The 13,925-nt window shown below is 37.6% G+C and overlaps 1 protein-coding gene across 2 annotated transcripts in view; it reads right to left on the bottom strand.

The window, feature by feature from the left end:
• SRGAP1 (SLIT-ROBO Rho GTPase activating protein 1) overlaps window positions 1-13,925 on the bottom strand; it is a gene marked incomplete at both ends in the record, with an annotated part of 272,809 nt that overhangs the window by 16,782 nt on the left and 242,102 nt on the right. For both annotated transcript variants that reach the window (XM_079715252.1, XM_079715253.1), the window contains 3 exons: window positions 1,036-1,115; window positions 3,331-3,555; window positions 6,327-6,432. In XM_079715252.1, coding sequence (XP_079571378.1) covers window positions 1,036-1,115; window positions 3,331-3,555; window positions 6,327-6,432 — 411 coding nt within the window. The remainder of the gene's footprint in view (window positions 1-1,035; window positions 1,116-3,330; window positions 3,556-6,326; window positions 6,433-13,925) is intronic.

The raw sequence follows: 13,925 nt of genomic DNA, 5'->3' as shown, positions 1-13,925 counted from the left end.
ATTACAATATTTTATAAAGTCAAGTGTTGGTACTTCCCTGGTGGTCCAGTGGTAAAGAGTCCACCTTCCAATGCAGGGGACACAGGTTTGATCCTTGGTCAGAGAACTAAGATCCCACATGCTGCGGGTCAACTAAGCCCATGGGCTACAACTACTGAACTCACTCACCTCAATGAGAGAGCCCGTGTGCCGCAAACTACAGAGCCCACGCATTCTGGAGCCTGTGCGCCACAACTAGAGAGAGAAAACCTGCAAGCCACAACTAGAGAGAAGCCCCAGTGCTGCAACGAAGAGACCACGCGCCGCAATGAAAGATCCCGCATGCCTCAACGAAGATCCCGTGTGCCACAACTAAGACCCGACACAGCCAAAAAACATCAAGTGTTGATGACTATGTACAATTAAAAGGCTGCGACACTGCTGGTGGGAGTGGATATCCTTAAAACCATTTTCAAAAATAGTTTGGCAGTATGTAGTAAAGTTGAAGACATGCTACTCCTACGTGTGTATATCCTAGAGAAACTCTACATTTGCAGTAGGATACATGTTCAAAATATTCATAGGTGCACTGTTTTTACTGGCAAAAAATAGAAAACACCTCACATATTCATCAATAATAAAATAAATACAAGGGAATATAGGTAAATAAATGATTATAACTTCATGCAACAATGTATGAATTTCAGAAACATAATACTGAGTAGAAAAAAATCATGAAAAATATATACATATGATTCCATTCATGAAAAGTTCAAGAAAATAGAAAATGAAACAATAAATCACTTAAAAGCACAAACATATAGTGGTTACCCTGGAGGGGTAAAGAAGGCAATGGGTTCAGGAAAGTGCAAAGGTAATGATACCTTTTTCTTAAACTTGGTGGTGGTTCCACAAGTGTTCATTGTAATGTTATTCTTTGCACTTTACACATATTTAGTAAGTATTCTTTTGTATCTACTGAATTCTTAATATAAGCAATTCTTAAAAGATGGATATAAAGACTAATTTTATAGTAGCATGGGCACAAGTGCATACCGTCTTCACTGGTGTGGGGCTCTGTACCAGCGTCCTGATCCACTTCCTCCAATGTACCGTGCTCACTGTATGGGCTGTCGCTGAGGAGCGAAAATAGAAATTCATATGAAGCCAAAGTGGAAAGCATTTCAAAGATGAACAATTGCTACTGTAAAAAAAAAAAAAAATAAGACTTTGGAATGGCAAAGGAGTTACTGGACAGCCTTTCAGGGGAATGCTGGAGCCTCTAGGATTCTCTAATCCTATGGGAGTGTATGTACCTTCATCTTTGACACATTACAAATCCGTAAAGACAAAATTAACTTGTAGGAAATTGATAGCATTACAAATAATTCTTATCCATAAAAATGAAAATTTATTGAATTCTAGTGGAATATGATTATTGCCCCATGGATACACCAGTTTTTGCAAATTCATTTCAATATTCCCTATGCGTAAAAATAGATGGCTCTTTGGTTTCTGCTTTGAATTGATTGTAGTATCTTTTTTATCTTTTCTACACACATGTTCATTTCTGTATCTGAGAGTCAGATTTTATCCTTTAACATTACCACTATCTCTTCTCAAATGTATGCTGATAAATGGAATGCAATGGTTACAAATACAAACCTGACATTACTGTAAAAGCCCATTTATATTGCTGGCATTGGGGGACAAGGATGACCACTATATTACTGACTTTCTGTTTAAAATGAGCGATACCCATAAAAAACACTATGTATGGGAGAAGGACATAATCAAGCACGTGTTACTGGCTGCAAGACTCTTTATTATGGGGCTTTTACACTGTTTGTAAAAATGGAGCAACCACGAAAGTTCTAGAATACAACGCATCAAATAATATCGACCAGACATCCACATACTTGCTCTATGATAAAATGAACAAGACAACAGAACTTACTGACATAGCTCTGAATAATTGGAAATACTAAACATGACTGACATTGGCCTTGAAACAAATACAACTAGGAAAATAAAATTCTGAATCTCACCAGGGCTGAGTTTTATTCATTTATCTTCCCAGAGCCAAGCTTAGTCAGTATGTGCATGTAGTAAGTGCTCAAGTAAATATTTTAAAATTGAATTTCACAAACAATTGCTAGATATACTATAAAACTAGAATCTATCATGCTTTATTGTTAATTTAGCAGTACTTGTGGAAATAGTCAACTCTCAATTTTCTTAAGGCATAGGATCATCTGTGGTTTAAGAATATACTATGGTTTCAGTAAAAAAGAAGTGTACTCTGAGTTATTTAGATCTTTCAGCTACTTATTCTACTTCTACTTAATCTCCAGGAAGGTAGTGGGAAACAAAGTGTCCTGAGGAGGGTCCAGAATGAAGGACTTAGAGAAATTTATTTCCAGCTTCTCCTTAGTCTGAGCTGCACAAAGCAGTTTCCGAGGTAGGCTGGGAGGCAGCTGCTGAGTGGGAAGACTCGTGTGGACTTTGGAATCAGACAAGACTTGGGCTGCGTCCAGTAACCACTAGCCATTGGACAGGCTCCTTGGCCTCTCTTAACTTACTTGGTAGAGTGGTGGTGAGGAATAAAAGAGATCATATGCACTGAGAAGCTGGCACACGGTAGGGGCTCAAGGAGTCAAAACCACTTTAATTGTATATGATTTCTTAGAAGCTAGCACTCATATATCAAATAGTGAACATAAACATTTTAGGGTTCCTTACCTTTGGGATTGTTCAACTGACTATACCCCTCATTTTTATACTTCATTGGGAGGTGACTACAATGCCATATTAAAACATTTTTATCCCAACAATATAATAATAAATTTGCTCAAAGTGACCATAACTGGTTAGGATAACATTTATTGGTAAGAATGAAAATGAAAATAAGTAAGAGTGAAAACACATTTGGTTGACAGCACTCCTTTTAAATGAGAATTTTGAAATTCTTTATATAGAATCAAAACTATTTAGGAATAAAAATGAAATCTGTCAATGCAATCAGTTATCTTTTCTTGATATAATAGTAAAAATTAACACAGCTCTATAGATCAAAACCATTCTCTACAAAAGTCATGATAGGATGGATATATCTATAAAGATGTCGTGCTTGGGGAAAAGAGAGGGATGAATATGAAATTCCATAATAAGAAGCCAGTGTTGTCATGGATTTTAGTATTCTAATGTATCTCAAGTGTTCTTGCTGCTGCTGCTTTTTTTTTAAAATTGGAAGCACTGGCAGCTTATAGTCAGTTCTTTTTCTTAATTAAGTCGATATCTGTACTTCCATAATTCTTCCAGGGGGATAAGGACTAAAATTCTTGGACTTACCAATAGTCATCTCCAGCCATACATTTCTCATAAACAGGGCCATCCAGCTCTTTAGCATCTGGGAAAATAGTCTCATGGTGGATGATGATGGTTTTGACAATCTCATTCACATGAGCCTGGCAGGACACTTGATCCTGTATTTCTGGGACAGGCATCAATGTGGGTCCAAAGCAAATGGCCAGGTTATAAGGGTCCATCATGTTCTCATCACTGTACTGTGAAAGACTACAAAAAGAAGCAAGAAAGGAGTTAACATGAGAAGAAAAGAAAATCAATGTTTAATAAGATACTTCCTCTTCTAAAAATACCGATCTAAAAGATTTTATTTGGTTTTTCTTATTAGAATAAAATGATATTCCATCCTACTTTAAGGTGGCTCAGCAAATTCCAAAGAAAGTAAAGGGACTTAACAACCTTTCAACTTGGTAGAAACTGAAAGGGGAACATAAATCCTGCTTGCTTAAGTGGTATTTTTTAAAGCCACAGGGAGTTTAAGATCATCTCTACTACAATGGAGACAAGGATCAAGTAAATGAGTTTCATTTGTGAACATTATGGTCAGGCTGTAAATGCTGCTCAAGTAAACCTGGGAGGGGCGGCGGTGATCTCTATAAAGCTTTACGGAGATCTTTAAAACTGTTCTCCAACGAACCAAACATTTCAGATTTCAGTTTTTTCCCATAAATCTTGAGGAGAGTCTGGAGGAAAACAAATCACCTTTTCTTTGTACCCACCGAGAGAAAGCAAGCAACTCCAGGCTTTGTCATTTGCTTTTGGGTAAGACTACCAACACTAGGTGACAACCAGTGTCATAAAACACACAAGTGCAAGAGAAGGGGAAAAGAATCCTCAATTCTTGTATTCCATTTAAAGCTGGTAAACTACAAACTCTGAGGACATTTCCATTGTCTAGTACTCATTTCTAAATTCAATCCAATGGCTATTTGTGAGATATTTTCCACAGGTGACTGAAAATAAGTCAGCTCTTTACTGCTATGCCTCGTAACACATGGGCAAGGTGCTGCTCCAGGGAGAATCTAGAGAATCTATCTTTCAGTGTATAGAATGTCAACATTGAAAGGAAATGTAAAATCCAGGTGAACAGATGACAAATGGAAGGAGAAAAAAAGAGACTCTATGTTTGTGAGATGTTGACAGACACAAAGAAACTGAGATACCATGTGACATGATACTTTACCCTGTTTTGGAAATAAGATAGCCTAGAAAGTGGAAAATACAAAAGCACTATTTCCACAGGTAACATATGTCTTTCTCTTCTGCCATTTCTCAAACATAAAATCTTAAAAACAGTTCACAAATAACAGCCAATGATCATGTTACAGATCATCTTGAAAATGAATGCAGGAAGGAAAAGTGAGATTCAGAATAAGAATGGTCTGATTTTCAAAAGACCCACTTAAGCTCAATGGGGAGAGTCACAGTCTTTCTGGGTCTTTAATTTTGTGCTGGCTTGAAGAGCAAAAACTTAACATAAAAATGTTACATACATGTTTTGACTTTACAATTAAAAGAGAATAGTTTCTTTTCCCAAAATTCCTGTCCCAAGCATCCTATCCTAGAGGCTGGGCCTTGCCTCTGCATGAAGGCAGATGCAGGGGGCCAAGGGGCATCTTTGGGCAGAAATGCTGGAAGCAATGCCAACCATCTGACTAATGGCACAGTGGCCATTCTGTTGAGATACACAGTGAATTAGATTCAGGTTTTGAGAACTTTCTTGATTCATGGTCAGTCTGCTTTCCTAATCCATTGTGGTTTATTCGTTCACAGTTGGTTTCGCTCAGGTGTATCAGGAAAATTTGGTAGGGACAGCATGGAGAGGACCAGCAGGAATGCAAGGTGCTCCATGTTGGGGAAGGAGAGGCACATGCAATTAAAGGTGCAGATGGCAAACCTTCAGAGTTTTACAACTGCCTGGGTGACTTGGCTTATTTAAAGGTAAAAATTTACAGGATGTATTTAACCTAAAATAGTTTATACCCATCTCTCCAGATACTGCTAATTTCCAGGGGTGACTTCTGTACAAATGTCACTTGTGAATGCTTTAGCTCCATTCTGTATGGTTCCTTGCCAGCATTTCCCTATTTTAGGATACTTGGCTTGCAGGGGGTCAGCCTGAATGGGTATGACTTCAGGAAGAGTTAGCAGGGTTATAATAAATCCCCATGGCTTTTAAGAACTTAAAACTTCCAATGAAATAGAGAAGAGAAAATATCCTAATTTTAAGAAAGGAGAATTCACGCTGGAGTGAGAAAGCATTTCCCCAAGCTTACTCTGCCTGGATTTTTCATTTCCAGTTATTTAACTGAAACACTGAAGTGCAAGGGGGCTCTTAGATAGGACCTGGGGAAGATGTTCTTATAATGGAGCCCATGTATCTACAAGTGACACAACCGAAAATCAAGTTGCCTACATTAAAAGAGTAAAGTTTCCTTGAAAATAATGCAGTGATTTTTAAGATTTCTGTTACATTGTTTTAGAGAATGTTTTAGAAATATCATCTTTTTGACAAGGTCTCATTATACTGAATTTGCGGAAAACTCTTTTTTGGATTTGTGTATAAATCTCACCTACACTTTCCCTCCTTCCCTGACTACAGCTTTAAAAATCACAGAAATTTTCTGCAGTGAGCAGGTGGTTTACATCATTTTAACAAAACATTTATGACATTGGCTTTGGATGGAAGTTGGAAAAACACGTAATTCACTGAAAAGTGCTCTTTTTAGTAATACTTGTATATTTTTGCAATTATGGCCACAGTTTCTGCATCTGGTGACAAGGCTTATTTAAGGTAGGTCACACAATGACTTTGATCTGCTGAGGAAAAATGCACCTTCAGTCTCTATTCAATCATTTCCTCTTCAACTCTGCTGATAAATGGAACCCAATGTACATGCTACAGAATCCAAGAACAAAGAACTCAGAGGGGTGCAAATGGAATTAAGATGAGCATTTTGGCAGAGAATTATGGTACTTACTGATTGAGGAAGGCAAAGAGGTACCTCATCACTATAAGGACCGACCTGGGCAAGGTCAGGAGGAGTTTGCGGATGTGAAGCGCCCTCTCATAGAGATTATCTATTCCTATAGACAGAAGAGCACATGATCAGGATGCTTTCAATGGCCACATTTAAAGCAGAACGCTCTAGCACCCAAATTTCAGGTACATATTTGAACATAAGCAATGCTTTGCCTTTGGGTGAGATGCAGTCGTAACCAATAAAGCAAACAAGTGATCAGCTTGGGTGTACCACCATTTACGAGGGTGTCTCCTCTGACCCATCACTGTTTTCCGATTTCTGTGGTCTTGGCCTTTAGCAACTTAGAGCCTTCTGAATTTAAAAATCATTTTTCACTTGCTGCTATTTCTACATTTTGCATCTGATATGGTTTAAACTCCTTTTTGCTGCATGTTAACTCAGGTAACTTTTTTGGGACATGACACCTCTCCCTCTCCATGATTCATTAATTCATCATATATTTGTCTTTTACTATTATTCAGGCAATGTGCCAGGTTTTGAATCTCCTCTTCCTCAAAACTATCCAAATATTTTATTTATATGACCTTTTACCTTGTATTATATTATTTCATCAAATTTTAAAAATAAATATTTTAGGAGAGCCTACTAGGTTTCAAGCACTAAGTTAGGCATTAGAAATACCTTAGTGATATGATTCCTGCTCTCACAGAACTTTTGCCCTGGTGTTTATAGTTATATATTTCCTTATCCTGTTTTCCCTGTGGGATGGTGAGCTCCCTGAACAGAAGGTGACCTTGGACTTCCTAGTATTATTTTACCTCTTTATTAGGAATATAAATTGTCCAAAGCTTCTCAATACTAAAGTGTTGTGAATAACAGCAAAAAGGTTAGTGCTAATAATCCATTTTCTGTATACTGGTCTACATTTTACAACGCATTTTCACATTTGTTATCTAATTCAATGCAAAAAACAATACAGTGGCATAGGCAGGGCAGGCACTAGCATCGCCATTCAATGGATTAGCAGAATGAGCGCTGGGTAAGTGGCTTACCCAAGGTCAGCTGGCTAGAAAGGTGGAACTAGAATTAGAAACTGTTTTCTATTTCATAAGTCTGGCTATCTTTCTTGGATTTCAAAGTACCTTTATAAAGTATAACTTTTAAAAAAATTATTTATTTTTGGCTGCATTGGGTCTTCGTCACTGCACGCAGGCTTTCTCTAGTTGCGGCAAGCAGGGGCTACTCTTCGTTGCGGTGCACAGGTTTCTCATTGCAGTGGCTCCTCTTGTTGTGGAGCACAGGCTCTAGGCGCACCGGCTTCAGCAGTTGTGGCTCCCGGGGTCTAGAGCACAGGCTCAGTAGTTGTGGCACACGGGCTTAGTTGCTCCGCGGCATGTGGGATCTTCCTGGACCAGGGATCGAACCCATGTCCCCTGCACTGGCAGGTGGATTCTTAACCACTGTGCCACCAGGGAAGTCCCTATAAAGTATAACTTTGAAGATATCCAATAAGCATACATTTGAGAAAAATATTTCAGACTATTTCAAAAACATTTTGAAGCTTACTATGATTTAATGTTACTACACTGTTCTTAATTGCTCTTGAGATAATCATATATCCTACTTGAAAATCTCAGGCCTCAGCTTCTACCACTACAGCCAATTGATTCTCCTCCCACTTCTCAGGTTTTTGGACCCTCTCTCATCCATGAATGTGGTTTTCCTTTAAGGATCTCTACTTGGTTCTCTTCCATGGCAACCTCATCCAGTCTCAAGGTTAGGACCATCACGTCTATGAAGATGGTATCTTTGCTTCATTTTTCTCCCTTGTCTTGGACATAAGTCCTATTGTTTTTACCACTGGATATCTCACTGCTAACTTCCTAACTGAAGTCTTTATTATTTCTAACTTGGGCCATCATAATACTCTCTTAACTCAAGTTTCCCTTTCTAATTCCTCTTAAACCAGCAGTTCTTAACCTTGACTTGGAATCACTTGGGAAGATTTTATTAAAAGGCTGATGCCTGAGATTCTTTTATGCGGCCAAGGTTGAGAACCACTGCCTGAATTACTCATGCCAAGCCTCATTTCCCTGGAATCCTGAGTGCTGACTCCAGCTGCTTTCCACTTATTATCAAACCACCATGTTAATAAGGTATTTTATTTTTTCATTTATTTTCCACAGGTGAAAAGATGGGGAAAAAATATTAGGAATATTCTCACTTAACCAATGAGGAGTTTGCAAAACAACAAATAGTTTATCAGGATTCCTGGGAAAAATCACTTTCATTCCCAACTTTGAGTATGCTGTAGCTGGAACTGTAGCTAACATCTTTGAGAAAATGGATTTCAGAAACTCTCAAAAAGAATGTAAGTCAACACTCTACGAAATAAATCACAGCAAGATCCTTTCTGACCCACCTCCTAGAGGAATGGAAATAAAAACAAAAATAAACAAATGGGACCTAATGAAACTTAAAAAAGCTTCTGCACAGCAAAGGAAACCATAAACAAGATGAAAAGACAACCCTCAGAATGGGAGAAAATATTTGCAAATGAAGCAACTGACAAAGGATTAATCTCCAAAAGATATAAGCAGCTCATGCAGCTCAATATCAAAAAAACAAACAACCCAATCCAAAAATGGGCAGAAGACCTAAATAGACATTTCTCCACAGAAGATATACAGACTGCCAACAAACACATGAAAGGATGTTCAACGTCACTAATCATTAGAGAAATGCAAATCAAAACTACAATGTGGTATCACCTCACACCGGTCAGAATGGCCATCATCAAAAAATCTACCAACAATAAATGCTGAAGAGGGTGTGGAGAAAAGGGAACCTTCTTGCACTGTTGGTGGGAATATAAACTGATACAGCCACTATGGAGAACAGTATGGAGGTTCCTCAAAAAAACTGAAAATAAAACTACCATATGACCCAGCAATCCCACTACTGGGCATATACCCTGAGAAAACCATAATTCAAAAAGAGTCATGTACCACAATGTTCACTGCAGCACTATTTACAATAGCCAGGACATGGAAGCAACCTAAGTGTCCATCGACAGATGAATGGATAAAGAAGATGTGGCACATATATACAATAGAATATTACTCAGCCATAAAAAGAAATGAAATTGAGTTGTTTGTAGTGAGATGGATGGACCTAGAGTCTGTCATACAGAGTGAAGTAAGTCAGAAAGAGGAAAACAAATACCGTATGCTAACACATATATATGGAATCTAAAAAAAAAAAAAGGTTCTGAAGAACCTAGGGGCAGAACAGGAATAAAGATGTAGACATAGAGAATGGACTTGAGGACACAGGGATGGGGAAGGGTAAGCTGGGATGAAGTGAGAGAGTGGCATGGACATATATACACTACTGAATGTAAAACAGATAGCTAGTGGGAAGCAGCCGCATAGCACAGGGAGATCAGCTCGGTGCTTTGTGACCACCTAGAGGGGTGGGATAGGGAGGGTGGGAGGGAGATGCAAGAGGGAGGGGATATTGGGATATATGTATATGTATAGCTGATTCACTTTGTTATACAGCAGAAACTAACACAACATTGTAAAGAAATTATACTCCAATAAAGATGTTAAAAAAAAAGCATAAAAAAAAAGAATGTAAGTCAAACACAAGGACCTACTGTAGAGCATAGGGAACTATATTCAGTATCTTGTAATAAACCATAATGGAAAAGAATCTGAAAAAATATATAACCGAATCACTTTGCTGTACACCTGAAACTAATGCAATATTGTAAATCAACTATACTTCGATAAAAAATAAAAAATAAAGAGAAAAAAGAATGTAAGTCAAACATTATCATCCAATGAACATTTTTGTAACACAATTTTTCAACATAAACTTATAACTAATAACAGTGTAATTTCAGTAATATTGAAGTAAAACATTTATATTCTGCTTTTTTATTTGTAAAGTATTTCAAAATGGAAAAAATTACAATACTACGAACAAGGTAAGTCAGTGTCACATCTATCAAGGATAAGCACTTTGTTTAATATACTTTCCAGACAATGGTCTTGACTTTTTTCTGAAAAAGGGGAATAAGAGGCTTTAAAAGAAGTTGTTAAACAGGTGCATAAGTTTACTAAGGTCACAAGAACTCAGTAATCAAGTTATCAACATTTCCACCTAATTCAGTCTCAAGAGTGTCAGTAGGACCAAAACATGTCCCAGGGCAATTGGTTTATCTTTCATGACAACTTCATGGGACACTTGAAGGACCCACATTGTACAGAGAGGGAAGACGAAATACCTACAGATGATTTGCAAGGCATTGAGAGTTTGGTGGAGTGAATTTTGCATCTATAAATGCTATATAGGTTTAGGCATAGTTGGATTATTGTTTCATATCTGAAAGTAACTGGTTAAAAGTTTATTATCTAAGATAACTGACTTTTTAAAGTATGACTGTTGTTGCTGCTTTAAGGTAAGGATAAAAAGATGATTTAGCATACTTGTATGTAGAAAGACTATCTCAAAAAACAAACGAAAACTCTCAAAGGTGAAATTATACAGATTATGACCCATTATTAAAAGTAAACATTGAGATTATCATCTATTCCTTTGGTCATTAAAAAATTTGCATAAATATTTTATATCATACCTCAAGCCAAACAATTACAATGTTTAATATATATCTATAGATATTAAATTGTAAAAAGGAACTGTCCCATTAATGGGCCCCCTGATTGGCAATACCCTTTACTCTCTTCCAGCCACATATAAAGTCATATAGGGGTTATGATTAAGAACAAAGTAGCAAAAAAACTTTTACTATTGTTTACAGAAGATCTGGAGTGTTTCAAGAGTTAGGTCTACTGATTCTCCAACTAACCCTCAGTTTAAGGTTAAGGTTAATTATCAGGGAGAGGGTTTTAGCATCTTAAAGCTAGTTTTGGGGTCCTAGAGTTAAAGCACAAAAGGAAAGGAAAGAATGCAAAAGGAACCACTCAATGTAGTATTGATCTTTAATATTTGTCAAATTCCATAGGGGGCCTGTCATTTTTAGGCTAGAAGAGAATACAGGTATTACTTCCAAAAGGCTTCATTTTAAGTCAAGATCCTATTGTTTCTATTTCTGAGTTCTAAACTCAGTTCCCCTGCTCCTTAAAGGCAGTTTTGTTTTTTTTTTTAATGGTTAAGAATCCACCTGCCAGTACAGGGGACGTGGGTTTGAGCTCTGGTCCGGGAAGATCCCACATACCACGGAGCAACTAAGACCGTGCACCACAACTACTGAGCCTGCGCTCTAGAGCCCGTGAACCACAACTACTGAAGCCCATGCACCTAGACCCCGTGCTCAGCAACAATGAGAAGCCACCACAATGAGAAGCCCGTGCACTGCAACAAAGAGTAGCCCCCGCTCAACACACTAGAGAAAGCCTGCGCACAGCAACGAAGAGCCTATGCAGCCAAAAATAAATAAACAAACAAACAAACAAATAAATAAACAAATAAATCTATTTAAAAAAAAGAATTGGGGAACAGATATTTACATACCAATTTCATAGTAGCATTATTCATAACAACCAAGAGGTGGAAATAACCCAAATGTCCATTGATGGATGAGTGGATAAACAAAATGTGGTATGTATACACAATGAAATATTATTCAGCCTTATAAAGGAAGGAAATTCTAATATATGCTACAACAAGGATAAACCTTGAAGATGCTATGCTAAGTGAAGTGAAGTCAGACACAAAAAGCCATACATAAATACGGTATAATTCCACTTATATGAGGTACCTAGAGTAGTCAAGTTCCTAGAGACAGAAAGTAGAATGGTGGTTGTCAGAAGCTAGAGGGAGGGCGGAGTTTAATGGGTAGAGTCTCAGTACAGCATGATAAGAAAAATTCTGGAGACGGATGGTGGTAACAGTTGCAAAACAATGTGAACGTATTTAATGCCACTGAACTGTACATTTAAAAATGATTAAAATGGTAAATTTTACATTACGTCTATTTTACTGCAATAAAAAAAAGAATGGCAGAGGGGTGCTCTGTGAGATGCAAAGGAAGATTTCAGGAGGGAAAAGCAACAGGAATATAAAAAAGTGACACCAAGAAGACTAAATAAAATTATGTGAGGCAGGCATTCATAAACAAAAGCAAAACAGAATTGCTCGCATTCCTGAAGTAGGAGCAAATCAATGTCTCCCAAAGGCCAGACCACGATGGCTGTGAGCAGGACTCAGATGTTACCTGGCTGGCTGCTTAACAGGCTTGCAGCATGCCTCCTACAGGAATCGCACTCTTGTGTAAATGACTCATTAACTCTCCTGAGTCCAGTTAGCGGGTCAAAATTTATGGTTGCTACAGATACTCTGATTAACGTGCATTCCCCCCGGCTCTGAGCGTGGCAATACATGGTCTTTCACAATTTTATGCTGCATGAAAAGATGGATCTTTCCTTCTCCTCAGAAAAGTCATCAGTGAGGAAAATCAGTATTTCATCTGGATTTCTTTTATGATGGCCTTTGTTTCCACGTTTCAGCATCTCATGTAATTAGGTAAAAGTGGCATTCATCCAATTTCGGTCACATGCTCAAAGCTCCCTAGGCTAATTTATGTTCTTTCCCTAGCATTGCCAGGTTCCCATGTCAGGATGCCAACTTGACAGCATGGGGGTTTGACACGTCTATGTAAACGTGTGTGGAAAATTCACCACCAAACACAAGTGGATTCAGAAAACGGTGAAAAGTTCAAATGGCCATTCCTCTGAAAATATCAGTTCTTCTGTGGCACTATTTGTAAAAGTGTTTGTCAGAAAACAAGTAAGATAACACAAGATGCAAATTTATCCTTAAGTATAAAGACAGGGAAGGAAATTCCTGATGGCCATATTTAGAAATGGCTTATGTAAGAGCAGGTACACAAATATTTCTGAGCTCCATAGCCCAACAAGCAGTAATCAAGGGGAATTTAACATTTCCAGGGTATTTTTAGGTTCAGTGTTAGATTCTAATAATGTCAAGGTATCAATCAGTTGTGTGTAATAGTGTATGTGCGCGAATGAAAGGAAAAGAGAAAAACAGATGTTCTAGTACATTTGGATGGATCTTAGCTTAGCCTTGAGATGATTTACCAGCTGTTCTTCTAGGTAAGAAGTGAACTGCTTGTAAATCTCTCTAATTAACCATTAATAGATTTGGATTCTGTGAATTAAGCCATTGTGCTCTTTCCTAGTTAACTAGCAACACTGTAGATATAAATATATAAATAATGTCTCTCCTGCTGAATTACCATATTGAAGTTAGTAAAGAAACTGATTCTTAGCTTAGGAAACCTTACCTGTTCAGTTCCAATACTAAGCCTATTAAACATTTTTAAGGAGAAAAGGCATCTTTGAGAAAATCATTATAAGGCATGAAACAGAAATTTATAGAGTTCAGAGAGAAAACTACCATGTATGGCAGAAAAGCCAAAAGAATTTTTAGCACAAAAATATACACTGGAGCGCCAGGAAAAGAGTTCAAAAGATTTTTACATAAAACGATCAGATACGGGCAAACAAATTTATGTACCAAGAGGTTCATCATGGTATTTTTGTATAA

Source organism: Hyperoodon ampullatus (assembly GCF_949752795.1).
Source record: "Hyperoodon ampullatus genome assembly, chromosome: 11".
NCBI classification, from domain to species: Eukaryota; Metazoa; Chordata; class Mammalia; order Artiodactyla; family Ziphiidae; genus Hyperoodon; species Hyperoodon ampullatus.
This window is presented reverse-complemented; position numbering and strand designations above follow the sequence as displayed.